The sequence below is a fragment of the Rhinolophus sinicus genome, chromosome 3 (genome assembly GCF_057876585.1).
Source record: "Rhinolophus sinicus isolate RSI-liver-muscle chromosome 3, RSI-T2T, whole genome shotgun sequence".
NCBI lineage: Eukaryota > Metazoa > Chordata > Mammalia > Chiroptera > Rhinolophidae > Rhinolophus > Rhinolophus sinicus.
In genome coordinates this window covers 120,302,426-120,324,920 of record NC_142503.1, presented here as the reverse complement: position 1 = coordinate 120,324,920, position 22,495 = coordinate 120,302,426, and the positions used below count along the sequence as shown (strand labels likewise).

At 39.3% G+C, this 22,495-nt stretch overlaps 1 protein-coding gene across 7 annotated transcripts in view; it reads left to right on the top strand.

Annotated features, from left to right (window-relative positions):
* Window positions 1-22,495, top strand: part of AKAP6 (A-kinase anchoring protein 6) — a 475,966-nt gene that overhangs the window by 431,851 nt on the left and 21,620 nt on the right. For all 7 annotated transcript variants that reach the window (XM_019754539.3, XM_019754535.3, XM_074328130.2 and 4 more), the window contains one exon: window positions 15,075-18,492. In XM_019754539.3, coding sequence (XP_019610098.3) covers window positions 15,075-18,452 — 3,378 coding nt within the window. In that variant the 3' untranslated portion in view covers window positions 18,453-18,492. The remainder of the gene's footprint in view (window positions 1-15,074; window positions 18,493-22,495) is intronic.

Sequence of the window (22,495 nt, the reverse complement as noted above, 5' to 3'; positions counted from 1 at the left end):
GGAAGGGAATGCAGGATGCAGGGCAGGGTCTGGAGGAGTCCAGTGAGTAACGTTCTGCAGCGAGGAACCTCCTCCTTCCTTTCTAGTGTGTATGTCTGTATTAGCATTTTCCATATGTCACTTGGAAAAGTCTGGAAAGCATTGGTCTAGAAATAATAGGTACGTATTAAGCCTCAATACTAACTAGCTGATCATGAAGCAGTAGTCACATTTAAATTTTGATTGAATAGAAAACATTTAAGTGCAAATGCCATGGGGTCAAATGATTTTCTTATCCTTTAGGAAGATCAGATTCCCTCTAATTGTCTTTTTCATTCAAGTCTAATATTTTAGGTCTATTGTTTCCCTTGAATTATGTTTCTGATTATTTTAACATGTAAATGACTAAGTTTACTGAATGTTAAAGAAAAAATTCTATGTTTAATCATCCAGAGGGTTAAAATCAAAATGCCAATATTGAAACTGCCGATTTTTACCTATGTAGGCGTGTAGCAGCGCAAAATAGTACAGGCAGGCAATAGACCTAAATTCTGAAAAGCTAAGTCTGTTTTAACATAGGTTCAATGTTCTTCCCGCAGCCATAATGCTATCAGTGTATCACTGCCCATCATGCACGTACTGGCTTCTGAATACTTAACCTATTTGCAAGGAGGGTTTGTTGTCTGATTCCACTGGATCATGGAATTGAAAGGAACTGGACCTGCAGGCAGATGGTCAAAAAGTACCTGCTATGTGCATAGCAGTGTTCTGGGATTTGTCTGCACAGAAGTAGTACAGGACATGATCTTTACTCTCAAAACTCTCAAGGAATTTGCAAGCTGTATGGAATGATAGTAAGATAATATTGACATAGATGAGACAATAATTATTCCAAACTGTGTTTGGGCTAAAAATGACAGCACCAATTATAAAACTAAATAAAAAGCTGCAAGAGAGTTGAGAGGTGAGTCTGTGCTCAATTCACCTTTGTTTATCTGCTCAGAGCTTGGGCAGTACTATGTAGTAAGGAGCCGGTGAACATTTGTTGAATGAATCAACAAATGTAAATACTAAATTGTGTGGTTCTATCGCTAGTATAAGAATCAAATGAGAAGGAAACCACGGAGGGCTAAGTATCCAGAGAAATGTTTGTAGAGTTGCAGACTGAATTTTGAGAAATTTGGTGAGGGCAATAGAAACCAAATTCATTCATTCATTCAAAAAATATTTATCAACTACCTGCGATGAACAGAGGTATGGTGACATAAGTGAGCAGGGAATAGTCACAGAGCAGTAACTATAGTGAAGGTCAGCTTTGGGGGAGCCTGAAGTTAAATTCCAGTCCTTTTTACATGACCAGATTATAGACTACCTTAAAAGTCAATTAGGGGAAAAAAAACAAACAAAAAACTTAGGGTTGCTAGGTTGGAGGGGAGTGGGGATAGGGGAGAAGGGAAAGGGATTAAAAAAGTACAAATTAGTAATCACAATATAGCCACGGGCATGTGAAAGACAGTTTGGGGAATATAATCAATAATGTTGTAAAGATTTTGTAGGGTGTCAGATGGGCACTTGTCTTATTAGGGAGACCACTTCATGGACGGTGTAGATGCCTGACCACTGCGCTGTACACCTGAAGCTGAAGCTGAATAATAATGAATGCCAACTATAATTAAATATATATATATATATATGTAAATATATAGTCATGGGATGTGGAGCACAGCATAGGGAATAGAGTCAGTGATGTCAGAGGGGTAGTAGCTTGGGGGAGAGGGGTTATTACTTTGTGAGGGGTGTAAATGTATAACTATTACATTGTTTTGTACACCTGAAATTAATAATAATAATAATGTCAATTAGAATAATATAGGAAAGAAAACAGCCACTGAAAGTAGTACAACATAGCGATTTATTTTTGGAACTTTAGATTGAAAGTAGCGCGCAGGATTATCCCGAACACGTTGTTGTCCCTTCTGGTTTCAAGAAAGTCTAAAGATAGATTTTCCACAAACTTTCATGGGCCGCTCTGAGTATGTTTAGTTGCACTTTTAATAACAAATCCTTTTGGTATAGCTCATCTAATTATCTTGTTTCAGTTTAAGTCCGCCTTTTGAGTTTGCAGTTGTGGAAATGAGAACCTTTCCATTGTCCTACTCATAGTAACTTCCCAAATGCTATAGAAGCTAAGCCTCTATACAGCCTTTTCCTCACCTGGTACAGTAACTCCAACTCCTTTGACTTTTCTCAAATGGTTTGTTTCTTCAATGTTAAAGAACGTTCCTCGACTATTAAACTTTAATGATACCTAACTAACTAGATCCTTCCACATGGCCCTGATTTCTCCCTTTGTTTTCACACATATGCAAGAGTAGGCATAATGACAATTACTTCAAGAAAGATGAACTGCCAGAAGCCCCTGGGTTAATTCCATTTCCAGAGCAGTTTTTGCTTGTAAAGAAAAGTCAACCTTGTCCAATGCAGAAGAATGAAATTTTAATTTGGTGGAAGTTACAATATCTTGCAATCTCTTTATTCCTCACTCTGTCACCATCATCGTTTGTAAAGTGTGATTTTCTTAGCTCTTCATATAGTTCTTGTCATCCCCAAGGACTGAAAAAGAGTTACAACAATACAAATCCAGAGAGATGTCTCCTGCTCCCTCCTACACTGATGCATCTAGCTGTGGACCAAAAGGGTCAACACTTTGCAGCAGTCAGCATGTGCAGGAATGAGGAGAGAGGACAAGTTAGCAGAGGACTCCAGCTCGTCCTGTCCACGGGACGGTGTTTCCTGATGGAGCTCAAATGGCCTGCTGGGCCTCCCAAACCAAGGGTCCCACTCATGGAACTTAAATTCTCAATGAAAGAGCACAGTGCTTGGCTGAAGTTGTCAAATGGTGAAGAAAGGGCTACTTAGGGATTCAGGTGTTTCTGTATATCAGAGCTTATTCCTAGAAGATCATTAACTCACCTCATCCATGTTGATGTGCATTAAAATTGGTTTCACTCCCAAGACAAAAGCAGAGAATATTAGGGGATCCAAAATAACCTGTGCCTTCCCCCGCCCCCCTTTTGTTTTACAATCTGAAAGATCCCACTTCAAATAAGGAAGGAGTCCAATTTTCAAAAAGCAATTTCTCCATTTTTTTTTTTTTCTCTCTGAGTGGCACTCATACAGTAGCGGTCGTAAAATAAACAGCGATGTGTTGGATTTTGTTTCTCTTTATCTCTATGACATTTGTGTCATCACCGTAGCTCTAATCCATATTCAGGTCTTCATGTTTGGTGTGCGGTAATATGTAAATGATCTCGCCAGCTGCATGGAGCAGTGTTTGTTTATTCTATTTCTTTTGGCACTGCGCGGAACTGAATTTCTGCCAAAATGGGGCTGCTTCAGGGAGCCCTGATGCTCCAGGACGAAGTTTTGAAAGGAAACGCACATCGTTAAGTCTTCACTCTGTGAAGCAGCAAAATCAAAACAAACTTTGTTTACTAAAATATCGGTATTATGAATGTAAAATAATGTGTTTGTTAAAATATAATGAGCATGTTGCCCATCTCCAGGAGGCTTGGTGTACGTGGGTTTTGGAAATGAGGACACAATGCTGAGAAAACTGTGCGTTTTTATTCTTGGAAAGAAAGTAGGTGAAATGAAACAGACAGAGACAATATCTAGAAGTTTAAGGGGGAAAGAAATATTTTAACATGCATATTAATCTCTGGAAACACATGGCATTTACATGCATTTAAATGTGGACAGCTGTGGCGTTTAAGTGTTAAAAAATTTCATTAATGATGCATAGAGCTATCTACTTCTGTTGGCAGGCCTTTCAGTCTTCAATCTGACACTTCCTTTTTTATCCAGCAAGCTAATTTCCCCTCTTTTGTGAGGAGTAACTGTTTTCACACTACTGCTTACCCAGCAAGCCTCCTTATTGTTTCATGGTTAATTATCTTCTCCAGCTTCACCTTCCCCAGTGAAGGGAGCAGGACGATGCCTCCCCAGTGCTAATGAAAGCCGGGTTTTATGGGTACCCTGTGTAAATAAACACAAGGTTTGATCAGGCAACATAATAAATGAGTTCCTAAAGTTTATGGAGTCACAGCTCATCTAGTGATTTTACTAAATAACAAGGGAAAAATGATTAATCTGGTGGGAGGGAGGACTTTAATTTTGGAGAAGAAAAATGAAGGCTTTGTTGCCTTAGTATGGAACCTGTGTGCAGATAAACATAAGGGACCTCTGTTGATCCACGTGTTCCTCATGCTTCTAATAGCAGTGATGACATTGCCAGGAGAATGTCTCGCATAGAGTAGGCCTTGGGAAAATACTGTTGATTTGGTAGGAGGTGGAGGTCACCTGGCACTCTATTTCCCTGATTAAGAAAAAAAGGCAGCCAAGCTCTACGGAGTCAATCCACGCTACACTCTGCACTGACTACAAGAAAAACAGAGATAAGTCACAAATACTACCCGTGTTGAGTGCCTGGCTGGAGTAGTAAATTCAGCAGGTCTGGCCCTGGTAATTATCTCTGCTGACCAGGCAACATCTTGCTTCCTTGGACTATAAACTAAGCACATTCTCTGAGTTGCCAGCTCAAGGACTCATATCTAAAGAGTTTGGAACTCTTACTTATTTTTGCTTATTTTTTGCATTGTAAAAGGATTTTAAGGGATTAAGGTGATCCTAAGCCTCTACTATTGCCTTTTTTTTTTTTTTTTTTTAAATTTACAAAATGAATACACATTTTGAGATCATTTTTCTTCTGGAATGAAATTTACATTTCTTTGATTTGGGAACCTTTGATTTGGGTTACAGTTTGAATTAGGGTCCTGACATTTAAAACTCTCAAGAGCCTCCTTCATGAACACCCAGGACCAGAGCTTCTATTCCAGTCAAGATTGAGTTTTTAAGTCTAATCAGATCTTAGGATCCTTAGTATTTTTTTCCCTTGAGATCTCAAAAAGAAAATCCCCCAGGGATTCTACATTTTTAACATGTCTAAGGACTCTAGGAATCAGAAGTATAAAAATTCCGTGGAAACTTACTTCAAAGACATTTATTACCTTCTGGAAAATTCATCCTGAAATTTCAAGCAACTTTTCCAGCATCAAGTATAACTTGTATACTCATTAATTATTTTTATGGAGGGAACAGTGACAGCTCAAAGAAGATGTTATAGCAATTTTGAGACATACTCGTCCTCCCTACGTCTAAAAGTAGTTATCTTTAAAGGAGGCTATTAAAACAAAGATGTAAATCAAACAAAATAAAATCAGATGTGGCAACAAGGGTTAAGGCATCTTAAGAAACGAATCATGGCTGACTTGCCTGTTAATCATCTTAAACCTTGGGCCAATCAGATGATAAACTGAGAAAAGCAAGACAAGTTTGCTTGTCTGGTATAGATAAAATGGAAAAGAGATTAAAATGATACCTACCATTGGGGATCATTCTTAATTAGCTTATCCAAATTGGCAAACATTTATTCTTAGTTTTCTTTCTGAATAGTAAGTTATAATCACAGTCTTAAATTAAAACAAACAAATTAAAAAAAAAACCCACATCCTGTTTATCTGGGAGGAGCAAACAATGAAGAACAGTAATAAGATAATGCTGGCTCTTAACGTGTACCTTGTTGACATTGAAAAAATAAGAAATTCTCTCAAATAATAAGTACTTTGCAAAGGGCATGGATCCTGAATATGGGTGAATTGTTCTCTGGTGTTTGGATGTTCAGGTAGACCTCGGCGAGCTGGCAAAGCACTGCTTTTGCATTGGGCTACCTCAGGATCACACCATATATCTTGCGTTCGTAAAACTTAGTCTGAAAGTTGGGAACCAAAGGCTATGTCACAGAAAAGCCCATGTGTTAGCAAACTTTACTTCTTTACAGGACTGTTCATATCCTCTCTACTATAAATATGCTTTGGAGGTTTCAAAATGGTAGATTTTTATTAATGGAAGGTCCTTATCATAAAGAAAAGACAATAGTATACTTTTCACTTTTCCCTACGACAAGGGTGAGGCAAAAATTACATCCTGAGGCACAAAACTCTAATGTTTTGTCAACTCCTGAAAGTCAAGAGTCAAAAACCAAACAGCTAGAATAATGCCAGAGAAATAGGGCCAGATGTTATCATTAAGAGGAAAAAAATTGCTTATGTCACTTGGCATGTGAGTCTGTCATTATCATCCAGATAGGTTTACTGTGGGGTAGAATGTAGGAAAATGCAACCACTTTATTGCAGTTGGGTTTTTACTTTATTGTGGTTATTTTTCTTTTGTACTTCCTTTTTTTTGGTTTCAGTTTGACATAATACTGAAGAGGTCAGATAAAGAAATTCCTTTTATTTACGAATCTCTTCCTAAGTGTTTCTTAAGTTTATTTTTAAATAATCCTAAATTTAGGTACTTTCTTGAAACTGTGGGGGAAAATTTTAGGGAAACAGAATAGTGACTAAGAAGAGAAAAATAAACCAGTTTTCCTAATCAGTCTGTTCTGAATATAATACAAATTTGAGTATGCTTGCATATAAAACAACAGTCAAGATAAAATAATTTATTTGCCAGTGGGAGTAGATTATCCTAGTTACTTCAAATAAAACATTCAGAGTTGGGAAAGTAACTTTCCTACAGTGGATGCTTAACAAATATGAATAATTATTTATACAATAATTAACGTGTGTGTTTTGTGTGTGTGTGTGTGTGTATGTGTGTGTGTTTTAAATAGCTTGATGCAAGGCATTCATTTGTTGCCACCTAGCTTTAATACTACCAAAACTGAGGTTAATACACCTAAGAGCTATGTAGCAATTATGACAATATCTAAATTTATTTAATTTATTGCCACTAATATAATATGTCTTAATCAAAATATCACTTCTTTGGGGGCAGACCCTCCAGTGACACTGAATTTATAGAAAGGGAAGAAAGAAGTGCTTATATTTTGTGTATCCTTCTTTCTTCGATGGAATTCCTTCCTACAGCCTCACAATCATTCTGCTTATTATATTAGAGCTTAAAAGTTTATACGATAGACACTTAAAGTTCTTGGCAAACCTATTCTTCACATACAAAATCAAATTTAAAAATATTAAATAGGATTGGTTGTTGTTGTTTTAAATAGATACAGAGTCAGGCTGGGCTACTGTGTCTAGAGTTGAGGGAACAGGCGTTAGAGCAATTGAAGGGTTTCCTATACATTCTGTGGCCTCCATGGTGTCTCCACTTCTGTTCTCCTTCCAAGACTGGTGCTGGAAGATTAGAAAGGTGATGAATAGCACCTGGTAAGGAACAGGCACCCAAGTTCAACAGCAGTTTTATTGTGGAACCCGATTCCTTCTGGCTACTCTCGAGCACATCCTGTCTCATTTCCTCACCCACCAGCTTCTTTGGTTAGAGATAACTTTCTTCTTGCTAATTCAGTGGCTTTCCCTCATCTCCCATTCTTCTCATCTTCTCTGACTATAACACTCTTTACTATCCACTACTTTAAAAGTCCTTCTCTCAATTCCCAGAATATTACGCCAGTTCTCCCTGGTTTTTCCTGGGTTTCCTTTGCTGGTCATTCATCCCTCCTTTGAAGGTACCCACAGGCTCTATCCCATTTACCTTTGCTTCTTACTGTTCCCTCTTTTTTGCAATGCCCCCTTCTCCAACACTTTCTCTAATTCTTTTCTCCTCAATGTAGCCTATATACCTACCCTTCAAAATAATAGACACCCAGCCCTCATGTGGCTAAACCCAGGGCAGGGGAGTCTGTAGAGTGAAAAGAGGCAAAGCAGAAAGAACTGTGGGAATACTGTCATTGGACACTCAGCTGAAGGGGTTTTTATAAGGAGGCTTGGCATCAGGATAATCAAAGGAAGAAAAAATTTCAAGAAAAATGGAGTCAAATGCTAAAGAGGAATCAAGTGAAATAAGGCCCAAGGAGATTCAGTTGGATTGGGCTCCTAGAAGATCCCTGGTGATTCTGCCAGAGGCTTCAGCAAATAAGGGCTCTATTAATCACACTTCTTTCTCCTCAAAAGAGACTGCACATCAAAATGAGTGAAGCTGAGCTAAGAGAAGTACTATACATAGGATGTTCTTTCCTTCAGCATTTCTGAGAATGCTGAGCATGCATGCAGACCTAACAAAGAAGCCTGTAATAAAAGAAATTATCTGTATTGATAATATATGCACAGTGATATAAACGAATTCATAAATATTATTGACTGTAATATTTTTATTAAACAAGGTCCTCAGTAGAGTGCTGAAGTCCTGTTATGTTTGATGGTGTTACATGCTCCGAAATTCAACAGCACTGAGGACTCCTGTTAACTTTTTTTCAATTGATATGAAATTAACATAACAAAATTAATCATTTTAAAGTGAGCAATTTAGTGGCATTTAGTACATTCACAATGTAGTAAAACTATCACCTCAATCTAGTTCTAAAACATCTAAAACCCCAAAAGGAAACTCCACACCTATTAAGCAGTTGATCCCTATTCTCCTCTTCCCCAATCTCCTGGAGACCACCAATTTTCCTTCTGTCTCTGTGAATTTATCTCATCTGGATATTTCATATAAATGGAACCATACAATATGGTTAACCCTTGAACAACACATGTTTGAACTGCATGGGTCCACTTATATGTGGATTTTTAAAAAAATACTGTAAGTGTATTTTTTCTTTCTTACAATTTTGTTAATAACATTTTTTCTTCTAGCTTACTTTATTGTAAGAATACGACATATAATACATACACAAAATAAGTGTTAATTCACTGTTGTTTATGTTGTCCGTAAGTACCAGTCAACAATAGCCTATTAGTAGTTAAGATTTGGGGGAGTCAAAAGTTATACACAGATTTTTGATGGCACAGGGGTCAGTGCCCCTAACCCCCATATTCGAGAATCAAATGTATATGACTTTTTGTGTCTGGCTTCTTTCAGTGAGCACAATATTTTTGATGCTACTAACTTTTATAACTGAGAGGTGGCACCAGCTAGAAAGTCAGAAATTCTCCAGGTGGTTTTGCCATGGCAGAGTTTAACATCAGGAATTTCCCCCAGATCCCTTCAGAAGTTCATGAGATGATGGATGAGTCTTGCATTCCTTCAGTTCACTCCATTAGGATTTTTTGAGAAGCTACTCTCTGCCAGTCGCTGTCTTAGGTGCTGAGGCTCTAGTGGAAACGGGACAGAAAGAGCCCCAGGGAGTACATATCTGGGAGGAAAACCCCTGCTTCCCAATATTGGACTCTATTTTGTCTCTGGTCCCTGTTGAGAACCAAGGCAATTTTTGCTATGTTAAACTTACTTTAAAACAACATCTAATGAGATTTTTTTACTTTCAACTATTTAAAAATATCTGTGTAATCGAGACTAGAAAATATGTCCATATGGTAAGCATTTTAGCGATATTTGTGAGATAACTTGGGATTTTATTATACTTGTCTGTTTTGAGTTTCTGATCAGCTTCGTTATTGAAAAAGAGCATTCACTAGAACAGTTTTTGATCATTAGTGTGAGAGACTTTCAAAGGGTTTTCTGAGCTGAGACAAGTTACTTTAACATTATTGTCAATCTGATAGATAGTGAGCAGTATTTGATTGCTGTAATGTGTCAGTTGTGATAGAATTTCACAGACAATGGACTTGCCTTTGTAAAAAAAAAAAAAGAAATAGATTGTTCTCAGGAAACAGAAAGTGAGCTACAAGCCTTACTGAGGGCTAGGCAGGTGTCTTTTCTCATCTGGTTATTCCTGAGGAATAAGCCCAGTCAAGGCATGCAAAGACAAACCTACACCCCATTTACAGTGCAGTAGGAGTGAGTAAGGAGCCTAAGTGATGTTTATTTCAGTGAATTCCATGCATGTGGTTGTACTAAAGAGATTAGTCAACCAACCACTAGTCTTATTGCAAACATTGTTATGGTTATTTAACTGTCCTCCTCTCACGTCAGCACAGGGAATATTTGTTGACTACGGCCAGTCACCGCGTCCCTACCTTGTGCCAGGCTCACTCCATAGGACTTACATTCATTTTCTCATTTAAAGCTCCCAGCAATCTCTAAGGTGGACATAACGTACTATGATTATCTTGGATAAATAAATGATGGAACTGAGGTGTGAAATGTTAAGTAAGTTGTCCAGGATCATACAGCTAACATGGGAGAGGGGAGATCCAGGATTCAAACCCGGATGTGCTTGAGTTTCTAGCCCAAATCCCAAAATGGTTGATAAACAGTCAACATCATTGCTTTTTATCCTGTTTCTTTTTTTATCTATCTTGTTTTCTTGCTAACTCTGAATCTAGTCTCTGCTCAGCAAGAGACGGGAGTCATACAAACTTCTCATAAAAGTTGTCTTTCTATTTTCTGAGCACTAGCTGCTTGTTATGGTTATTTATGTCTTTGTTTTAAAAAAAACTTTCTACCTAAGTCTAACTTAAGAAAATAAGAATGCATGTAACGCTCAGACACTTTGGTTTTACATTTGAAGGTGGGTGCTAGGGAAAATACTGCATCCAAAAAAAGCAGAGTGAATATATGAAGGTTGGAATTTCCCCTCATTTCAATCTCTCATTTCAATTGATTTCCCCACCCTGATCTATATATTATTTTTTCCCTCCTGTTCCCGCCCCCCACCCCCAATCTTCCATGTGGTCTGCTTTTAGCCTTAGGGTAAATATACATATGTTTATTCAATTATAATTAATGCTGTTTATATTTTTATCATTTTTATTTATTTGTATGTTTTGTTGTAGTCTACTTTTCTGCAGATAAATCTCTTCTCCCGGGGCTTTGCAAGTAAACTCCTGGATCTTGAATAAATAGGGGGAACACGAATTGCAAGACCTCCTACTCGTTTTGCCCAGCCCGTGCACCAAAAGTTTGAGTGGAACATTAATTTCATCCTGCTCTTTTTGAGATTCTTTAGATTTTTCAAAAGACACAACTTTTTAAAGGAATTAAAGGAGTCTAGAGGTAGCTGTATCGGTCTCTATTCAGCTGTTTTCTAGAATGCCAGGTTCCTTCATGTCCACTCTTTAGCTGATAATGTGTTGCTTATCTCTTATAAAAACCCAGAATTTAACCTAAAATTTTAAGAAAATACTAGAAATGCAATCCTGGGAGACCTAATTCAATTAAAGACATATAAGTACAGAAGGAAGTTAATTTGAACATATATTACTTGCTGCAGGTGAAACCTTGGTTCTTTCATCATCATCATCATCATCATCATCTCATTTCTTCAGCCACTTTTCGTTACTTTCTGTTTATATTGTGTTCATATAAATAACCTGCTTCCAAGAATAAAAATAAACCAACATCCATTAATTCCACTTGTTTCTTGAGCAAATCTCTAAAGATGTGAGTGTATATAATTATTTATGTAGAGCCCTCGGTTTCGGCTGAAATCGTGTACTACTGAAACAAGTTTCTGAATGAAAGACCCTTGCACACATTCATTTAATTCAGAATTATCTGGAATTGCAGACTCTCTCCTAAAACCTCACGTATTACTCACCATCCTTTTGGTTTCAGTCAGATATTCTTAGAGTTTTGTCTTCATCCATTTATTTTTCTATGTGGGGATATAAGAAAGGAGGTGAGGTACCCTCCTTCCCCAATGCCCTGAGAACCCAGGGGGTCTGACTACAGAGCTCACCAGCTCATCCATTTTTTAAAAAATATATATTTTATTTATTGGGGTGACAATTGTTAGTAAAATTACATAGATTTCAGGTGTACAATTCTGTAATACATCATCTATAAATCTCATTGTGTGTTTATCACCCAGAGTAGCTCATCCATTTTGGATTTATCACTTTATCAAAGACAGGAACACTTGTCTTTTGAAAAGGTACCAATGCCTCTAGAAAAACAACAGAAATGCTTAATTACCTTGAGTATCATTGTCTGTGTTGGGCTATCATCAAAGAGCATTCAACCAAGTAATTTTCCCACCAGTTATATAGTACTCTGTATACACATCTTTTTCTCAAAGACAACTTTTTAGTTATAGAAATATTCTAATGTCCTTCTTCTTGGAAACTTTCCCCATGTTCTTGCTCCCAGGATACATTTTATGTTTGAGGTTAAATCTTGAGGAAATGGAGATTTTATTGAACATATTGACAGAATTTAATCCACAACAGAAGGGAGTGAATGAGGGCAGAGTGAGTAGCACTTTTTTCGTATGTAAGGTTTAAAAGTCTAAAATGAACGGTTTACTAATGGATCTCATCCGCTATTCCTTGGAATTGGCACACACACACAAAATAAGAAATTACAATACATTTAAGAGATTTACAGGAGGAGAGCATTAAGAAGGGAAAAGGATAGCATTCTATCCCAAAGTTTAATCATTGTCTATGGAAATTGTCCTCTCTAACTACTTTATTGAGCGAAGAATTTGTTCTTTTAGGTACTGCTGTGAGTTTTCTACTTTCTTCGGCTTGCATTTATAAAGCCAATAAGGCAGCATTTGGTCAGAAAATGACTGTTATGGAAGGCGAGTCCGAGTCCCTGGCATCACTGGGGCTAAGCTTCCGGCACACACCCAGATGGCACAACTCCTGCATCTAGTGTGAGCGCCTGGGTTTGGGACTCTCATGGAAAGATCTGTGCTGCTAAATGTTCAAGTCAACCAGAGAGTTACAAAGAGAGCTCCTCTGCAAGACCAGTTCAATTATTTATTATCACTCTCAGCGTATAGTGTCAGCCACGATAGTATTTGAAATTAATATACTATTTGATTAGACTGATTGATTGTTCCTACAGCTGAAGATTTTAGCATTCATTAGCCATACTAACCAGTCATTAATACTGCTTTTATCAGCAAGCAAAGAATAAACAGAAATTCTAATAAAAATTCATCACAGTGAATGTACTCCATACCTAAGTGAGTGTGGTGACTGCCGGTGTACTAAATTAGCTGCTGTAACAGTGGCAGCAGAAAAGATTTGTTATAAAATTTAAAAATATCCCTTAATTAATGTTTACTTTGTAACTGGACTCTTTTCAACTTAAGCAGGCTATACAGATAATCTCTTACATATCCAGTGTAATAAAGTGCTAATGGGTGTTTTATACATATAATGGGTTTCTGTGGTATTGTTAATTCCCGTTTTCTCCCCGAAAATAAGCCCCGGTTAAGATCGTCAGCCAGACGGACACATTTAGTATGTTATGACGATGTTCCAGAAGAAGATTACATGACTATATTTGAATAAATGTAGACTGCTGTACATGAAAAAATAAGACATCCCCTGAACATGAAAAAATAAGACATCCCCTGAAAATATGCCCTAATGTGTCCTTTGGAGCAAAAATTAATGTACGACCCAGTCTTATTTTCGGGGAAACACAGTATCACTTTCAGGAAGGACTGGGACTTAAGAGAGTTCTGCTGATGAGTTGCTGGAAAAGCCCTTTTCTCACTACCAAGGAATAAAGCATTATGGCTGGTTTGTCAACCAGACTGTTATACCTGAATTGTGATGCAAATATGCGGACCTGTTACACTGTATGACATTTCTCTGGACCTACCCTGTCATGAATTCCTTATGGCTTTTAGAGCAAATTGAAAGGAATGATGAGAAGGACAGAAGGAGGGAGGCAGTGAGAACCCTTTATGAATTGACTTGAGACCACTCTCGAGCAATTCTATGTCACTAAGAATTATAGCACCTTATGCTGACAACCTCCGCAGCCTTGCACTATTAGCTCATTTAGTCCTCGGAATTATCTTGAACGATAGACAGTGCTAGCCCCCTTTAACGAGTGCTGTGAGGAGACTGGTGCTCACACAGGGTCAACGACGTGCCCAAGGCCATGCAGATCTGCAGCACCTTCAGCACCTCAGCACCTCTGCACAGTCCAGAACGACACTCCTCTCCGCCTGGCTCCCCTGCGTGAGCACAGGCTGCACTGCAAAGCTCTGTTTGCGTTTCTGTCTGTTGTTGAGCCTGACAGAGCCCACGGTACCCATATGTCCTCTCTTGGCTCTCACATGAATCCAGATAGCTGGACAACAAGTGAGGACGGTGAGGGTATCTGGACAGAGCCCAGGAACCCATCCAGCTGCTGGGTCCCAGAACATTCTGGGACACAGACTCTACCCACACAGGGCTAAAACCAGGAAGTCCAAGCAAAGATCAAGGATCCCAACTGTGCAGCGTAGAAGTATCTGGACTATTGCATCCTTGGGAGTCAGGAAAGTCTTCAGGTAGTCGTTCTCCTAGGGCTGAAGGTGGGCTATAGGGGGAGATTCCTGCCTGTGACGAACTACGGGCAGGACTGACAACAGTGAAACCAGTTAACAGGGACCATCATGAAATCAGTGTCTAAGAGATGGAGCAAGAGAGAGTGAGAGAACTGTGATTAAGGGACTGCCCTGGAGCCCCGGTGCCAGAGCCTCAGGGTCCTGGAAGAAGTAGGTGAGGGATCAGTCACGTGTTGCTCATCTTGGGTCTAACTGGCCGCAGGGACAATTCTAAAGAGTCATCACCCTGAAAGGGAAGGCAGAGGAAAGGTGAGGCAAGCGAGAGCCTCTGGACCATGAATGGCTCTACCAGGAGTGACAACTTCATTCTGTTTCCCCAGGCAAAATCGGCTTCAAGGGGAGAACCCAGGAACAGAGGCAAGACGGGGTTTGCCCTATGTGGCCGCAGATAGTATTTCACGGTGGACTCCAGAACTAAAACAGTATCATAGTGAATATGCCTTAAGAGACGCCATAGCTATTCTTGTCCTTTTCCCTTCATTTACCTGACAGTTTTATCTTCACCCAATCCAAGGTTAAAAATTAGGAAGAATCAATAGGAAGTGGTTAATTCCATAAATTACAATTTGACTATAACAGTCTTACATTTCAATCTATGTTATTGCCTTTAGTGACAAATTACCATCGATAGAAAAGCCTATTTCAATAATTTGGGATGTTATTCCACAGAGGAATACAGCTTATAATTATGCTATCTTTCAAATCTGTGCTTGGGGCAAATTTCTTTCCTGTCTCTTCCAAGAGATTTTGAATGGATAAAATTTTCATGCTTGTGTTCCCTAATTTTCTTTTTCCCCATCCTCCTACACAGGAGACGTTGAATGTGATTGATCCCGGCTTGATGGACCTAAATGGGACCAGCGAGGATGCCCTGGAATGGGATGAAACTGATATAAGTAACAAGTTAATTAGTTTGAATGAAGACTCAAATGACCTTGACCAAGAACCCCGACCTGTCATGCCTTCCTTAAAACTTGAAGAGACAGGTAGTGAGGACCCTGGTTATGAGGAAGAGGCAGGTGACACCGGGGGATCCCAGTATGCCACAAGTATCACCGCCCCCTCCAGTCCACACATTTACCAAGTATACAGCCTCCACAATGTGAAACTCTATGAGGACAACCACATGCCCTTCCTGAAAAACAATCCAAAGTTCACCAGCATGCCACAGCCTACTGCTTTAACTAAGAGTCTCAGTAAAGACTCTTCATTTTCATCTACCAAATCTTTGCCAGATCTTCTGGGCAGTTCCAATTTGGTGAAGCCCTGCCCATGCCACGGAGGAGACATGAGCCAGAATTCAGGCAGTGAGAGTGGAATCGTCAGTGAGGGAGACACTGAAACCACTACTAACTCTGAAATGTGCTTGCTCAATGTGGTAGATGGTTCCCCAAGTAACCCTGAAACTGAACATCTGGACCCACAAATGGGAGATGCAGTTAACATGTTAAAGCAAAAAATTAAAGAAGAAGAGGAACGCATTAAGCTTCCAAATAGCTCTCAGTCATCTATTTCACCAGTGGGTTGTGTAAATGGAAAAGTTGGAGATTTAAACAGTGTTACCAAACATACCCCTGATTGTTTGGGAGAAGAATTACAAGGAAAGCATGATGTGTTTACATTTTATGATTACTCGTACCTCCAAGGCTCAAAACTCAAATTACCAATGATAATGAAACAGTCACAAAGTGAAAGAGCACATGTGGAGGATCCCCTGCTTCATGGCTTTTATTTTGATAAAAAATCCTGCAAATCTAAACATCAGGCTACAGAGTTACAACCAGATGCACCGCCCCATGAAAGGATTTTGGCAAGTGCATCCCATGAGATGGATCGCAATTCGTATAAAAGTGGTGATGCAGAGAAGACATTCACTGGCATGCAGAATGCCAAACAACTCTCCCTTTTATCTCATAGTTCATCTATTGAGTCCCTTTCTCCGGGGGGAGATTTATTTGGATTGGGCATCTTTAAAAACGGCAGTGACAGCCTCCAGCGAAGCACTTCTTTAGAAAGTTGGTTGACATCCTATAAAAGCAATGAAGATCTTTTTAGCTGTCATAGCTCTGGGGACATCAGCGTGAGCAGTGGCTCAGTTGGTGAACTGAGTAAAAGGACATTAGATCTCTTGAATCGTTTGGAGAATATCCAGAGCCCCTCAGAGCAAAAGATAAAGCGAAGTATTTCCGATATCACTCTCCAAAGCAGTTCCCAAAAGATGTCCTTTACTGGCCAGCTGTCATTGGACATAGCATCTTCTATCAATGAAGACTCGCCAGCATCTCTTACAGAACTCAGCAGCAGTGACGAGCTCTCTCTTTGCTCAGAGGATATCGTGTTACACAAGAACAAGATCCCGGAATCAAATGCATCATTCAGGAAGCGCCTGACTCGTTCAGTGGCTGATGAAAGCGATGTCAATGTCAGCATGATTGTCAATGTCTCTTGCACCTCTGCTTGCACTGATGATGAAGATGACAGTGACCTCCTCTCCAGCTCTACCCTCACCTTGACAGAAGAAGAGCTGTGCATCAAAGATGAGGATGACGACTCCAGTATTGCAACAGACGATGAAATTTATGAAGACTGTAACTTGATGTCAGGGCTGGACTATATAAAGAATGAACTACAGACCTGGATTAGACCAAAGTTTTCCTTGACAAGAGATAAGAGAAGGTGTAATCTCAGTGATGAAATAAGAGGCAGTAAGGATTTAAGTAGTAGTGAGATGACTGGTTCCTCTGATACCCGGAACAGTGAGGCCCTTCTAAATGCCTCCATAAAACGTTTCTCTGAAAATAATGGAAATGGTAAGGATTTATCCCTCACCTGTGAGTTAGGGACAAAGGGTGAAAATAAGACAAATATTTTCAAAGTGAATAAAGATCCGTATGTGGCTGACATGGAAAATGGCAATATTGAAAGTACTCCAGAAAGACAGGAGGACAAACTTAATGGGATTTCAAAGGAATTGGAAAATCGTGGTTCAACCGGGAAAAGCGTTTCAGAGAGTGAGCATTGTAAGTGTAAAGCATTTATGGAGAGCTCAGATGGTTCAAGCATTGCTGGAAAGGAAAGTGTCCCCCACCCAGTTAGACATCTTCCAAAGAAATGTGAAACCCACCACCATTTTGAAAATCAAAAGGCTGCTTCTACTCCCGCTGAGAAGTCCTGCCCAGAACTGCCTTCAGAAACCAGGGTCATCAATAGACAGGACTCTGATGTACTGAGCTCTTCATCTAATGATGCGCCAAGTATGGCTGGAAAATCTTCTGGTTGCTGCCTTGCACTTGAAAAAATTGACACAGAGGAAAATACCTCTATCAGCGACATTTCCTGTTGTGACTGTGAGCCAGATGTTTTCCATCCAAAAGATGCTGAAGATTGTTCAGTACATGACTTTGTGAAAGAAATCATCGACATGGCTTCAACTGCCCTCAAAAGTAAATCTCAACCTGAAAATGAGGCCACTGCTCCTACATCGTTAACTCAAATCAAAGAGAAAGTGTTGGAACATTCTCACCGACCCATCCAGCTGAGAAAAGGGGACTTTTATTCCTACTTATCTCTCTCATCTCACGACAGTGACTGTGGGGAGGTCACCAGTTACATAGAAGAGAAGAGCAGCACTCCTTTGCCCCTGGATGGGACCCACTCTGGCCTAGACGACAAGGAAGACATTGAGTGCTTCTTCGAGGCCTGTATTGAGGACGACCCTGATGGAGATGCACCCAGTTTCTCCAGTGAGCCTCCTGCAAATGAACCTGCAGGTCCTGGGGAGGCCACAGTGCCATTACCAGCAGGAGCAGGCTCCTCCAGGTCCAGCGACATTTCTCTCTTAGCTGATGATGCCGACACGGTGGCCCTTTCCAGTCCTCCCCCTCGGAAAGGATCTGACATTGCAGAGGAAGGGGATGGTTTGCCCCAAGCTTCCAATGTCTGTGGAGAAAGCGCAGCGTCGACTGCTCCTTCACGGCTGGGCAGTGAAAATGAAAGTTCAGAAAAGCCAGGGGAATGTGGAATGCCGGAAGAACACAATGCTGCTTCAGCCAACTCTAGGGTTCCAGGGCTTACCTCAAAGGTACAGCAGCCAAAGGACAAGGCTGCATTGCATCCTAACCCCAAAACTTTAACCTGTGAAGAAAATCTAAACCTTGATGAAGCGCAACATATAAATATGCATAGGTAGAATGTAACCCCTCCAAGCATGAAAATCATCTCATTGAAAGGTATGTATAGTTCTCATGTTTATAGTATACACTTAATACATTTTACCATATATATACATACATATATACGTATACATATACATATACATATATATGTATATATATATATATGTATATACACACACACAGAGGGTGCCAGAAAATGTATACACATTTTAAGAAAGGAGAAAACTATTAAAATTGTAGTACTCAATATATACTGATAACAAAAGATGAATACAAGTCACGTTTGACTTCTGCAATTACAAGAGGTGCTCAAAGTGGTTACCATCAGCATCTCTAGACACTTCTGATTATGGCGAACTACTGCTTGAGCAAAGTTGACTAAAGCGTCCACATGTATACATTTTTGGGGCACCCCCAGTACATATATATATATATATATATATATATATACTTAAAATATGACTTTGAGTGAACAAAACCATGATAGGAGAAAAGACTAGTCAAAATGACTGGTCATGGCAAATATTTATCTGACTAAGACATTTAGGTGGAAGAAATACTCCCAACAGTGCAAGTAACTGTGAAGCAAAAGGGGGGGAAACAGTCACAAATGACATTTTTAGTGATATTATCTTATTACATCATTCTGGCAAAAGAATACAAAATTTGAGGGAGTAGCTGACTAATTTAGGGCCTCACATTCTTTCACTGAGGGAGGGAAAACGGTTCTCCAAACTGCAAGTATAGCCTCTGATCCAAACGCATGCGCAGTGACGAAAGTCCCTACTTCAGTTTCCTGCACCCAGAGCTATCCGCTCCCTTCAGTGCCTGAAGATGAACAATGATTAGGTGAAAGGCTGCATCTCCTGATCTGGGCCTTCCTTTTATGCTTCTGTCTAAAGTAACTATCATCACACTTGCTTCCCCCGTGGAAGGCTGTGCTGTCACAACTCCTAATCGGGGCCAAGTCTGAGAATTCAAACAGGAGGGGAAAGTTGATGGTAATGAGGAGGCTCGTCTTTATCCACGCACAGACTGAGAACAGGCCCTGAAAGCAAATGCAGAAAGAATACCGACAAGTTAATGGCGTTTTGATAAAAACAGAATTTTTGAATTTTGCCTGAAGGTGACAGGATGATTTCCATCAAATTTTTTAAGGAAGTCATTCCACGCTTCCTATTTAATAAGACAGCGATTGACGGATAATTCCGAGATGAGGATGTGGGTCTAAAAGGGACACAAAAATTCTGTTATTTCCCATTTCTAAGCCCCAGTGATAAATACACTTTCTCAATCAAGTTGAAGGAAACTCTGAGCTTTTGACTGTGAGAGTTGTGTTTCAGGAAAGTCTGAGGTTCTAAATGCCATCGCTAGCCCCCCACTCCAGAAGCTTCATGCCATAACCTAAACTTGTGCTATAGGAAATGAATTACAGAAGCAATCTACCCTAATTTGTTAACTTATTCAAATAACAGTTATTATACTTAACTATGCTAAAGATTATCTTTTTTGTGGCAGATTGTTTATTTTTTTGATGAGCCTAATTACTGATTTTCTAAAAGTAATTTACATTTATTACAAATACATCTTTTAAAATGTGACAGATAAATGTTGTTCCCATAATGTATTATGAAAAAAGTTACTATTTAAAAACACATTATTTAATTTGAAAGATGAATGGCAAACATCATTATTTTTTTTCCCTGCAACACCTGTGCCCTAGGCTCATTAAAATGTGTGATCCTGTGTAGAGCTGCTAGAAATGAAGGGGGGGGGGGAAATCTATACGATATATATATATATATCCTAAAAATAAGCTCGGTATGCAAAATTGAAGAAAGGCCTCCTACTTACTAATATAGCTCAACTAAGTTTTCTGTTTCAGACTCTATTTACAATTGGCTGCAAGTGAGAACAAAAGTAGGAAGGAGAGAAATGTATTTTCTGTGAAACATGTCCGTCCTATTATCACATTCTCCATCAGTATGCAATAAAACTGACCATTAAGGGAGAGTAACTGTGATTCCACAAGCTGCTTCCAAGCAAGTTCTATGAGCGCCAGTTGTAGTGCAGGCTCTGCCAACCCCGCAGAAGGGCTGGTAGAGCCTGACTGATTTTTGTTCTCTGAAAGGGGATAAAGGCTTGAAAGCAACACCACTCTGAGCATGACATCATGTGACTGTGACCCTCAAGTCACTAGTCATGCTGATCCGGAGCTTGAGAAGCCCTGGCACTGGAGAAACCTCCAGGACTCACTCCTCCCTTTTGAATACTGAGGATTTCTTCTCTCCCTGACGTAGACATAGAATTGAAATGGAATGTAAATGATAAGCAGCTCCATCTTTAGACTCGGGGAGGTGAATGTGCTGATGGATCTGTGTAACCCTTGTGTTTTACAGGCAGGGACCGTGTAAAACTATCAGCCGTCTGCCAGCCAGTCAGCACTATTTTGTTGAGCCCCCACAATGCAATGCTTGGCCTTATCCCAGGCAAGGGGAGAAGCAGCCAGATTTTACTTCTGCAGAACTCACATCGCCCCCAAGTGACTCATTATCAGCCTAGGACCATTTAAATAGCCATAGTTACTGGTCTTCCGTTTTTTCAGTAGCATGTATGCAAAACACCTGGATGTGTAAATTTTTCACCAGTCCTTAGGATGTATACCTGGGTATAAAGATTTACATATTGTTAAAATGCTACCAACCAGGACAAGTTATTTAATCTCAGAATGCTGACATGACTTCAGTGTTAAATGTCAGGAATACGTAGTAAAATTGTTTGGTAAATATGAGGTTTCAGGTCTATAAAACTTAATTGCTGTCATTGTGGTTCCTACAAGATTCAAAAGAGCTAAAGAAAAAGCTCTATTTTTTTAACCCATTTGAAGATCATCAGTTGGAGTGCTCTTTTTATCAGGATAATAAAATTCATCAAATTCAACTTGCTGGGGTTTTTTTTTTCAGAAATAAATTCTCAGGTAATGAAATTATTATGTTATCCAGAAGAGCTATAACTTAGAATAACAATACAGCCTGCAACAATAACAATTATTTTTGTCAAAAAAATTTTTAAAGGTTTTTCATTTACTGTGTTCTAATTAAAAACCCAACTGAAACTGTTTGAGAAGTTTAAACATTACCTAACACAGTGTGTGTGTTTGCACTGATTTCCAGGCACACTGCTTGCTGTGCTTCTCGCTCTTTTTATTTATGTGTCATGTTTCTACAAAAATAGAGAGGTCAGTTACAGCAAATCACATCAAAGGTAAGGCAACTGCATAGATCCAGACACTTCTGCCTAATTTGGAGGAAGCACATAATGTATGTCTGGAGTGCCTCCGAGGACCTGCCTACGAGATGTACTTTGCACTAATCTTTTTGCTGTATTCTGACAGTCAGTTCTTCATAATCCTCATCGTAAGCCTCTGCTCTTTGGTGAATGATTTAACCCTAAATTTCATGCAGGAGAAATCCTGTGGTATAAAAATTTAACTCACCACATGCAGCCAGTGTGTACTTTTTATTTGTTCCCTTTTGGTTTGCTCTGGTTTTCAGCTTTGTTTTACAGTGTGTGGGGGGTGGGGGTGGGGGGGCTGTATTTACTTAGGATGCCTATTATTTCCTTTGGAACTTTTTTAGCTCCGTTGCTTTTCCTACTTTACTGATCTGCAAATGTGATAGTTGGTGGCCCGTAGAGTTTAGGTTTTAGGCATTTACTTGTATTTATACACGTTCAAGCATACACATACACAATAAAAAGTGCTGCTGCTCAGTTTTTAGAAACTGAGAAAGCTGTAAGAGCAAACATTTCTCATGTACACACCACACATTTTCATTCTATTAATTAGATTGCCACTAAGTGTTTAATATGACCCAAAGCTGGCCAAGTAGGCTTAAGAAACTACTCCTGGGGATGCTGTATTCATTTTTACTAAATAATACAAGTGTAATATTATCAAAGTTACCTTTAAAATCACTTTAATAAATCAAGGTTCTGGTGGATGTGAAGTGTTTGTCTTTTTTTTTTTTTTAATTACCGAGCACTTCTGAATAGCGAT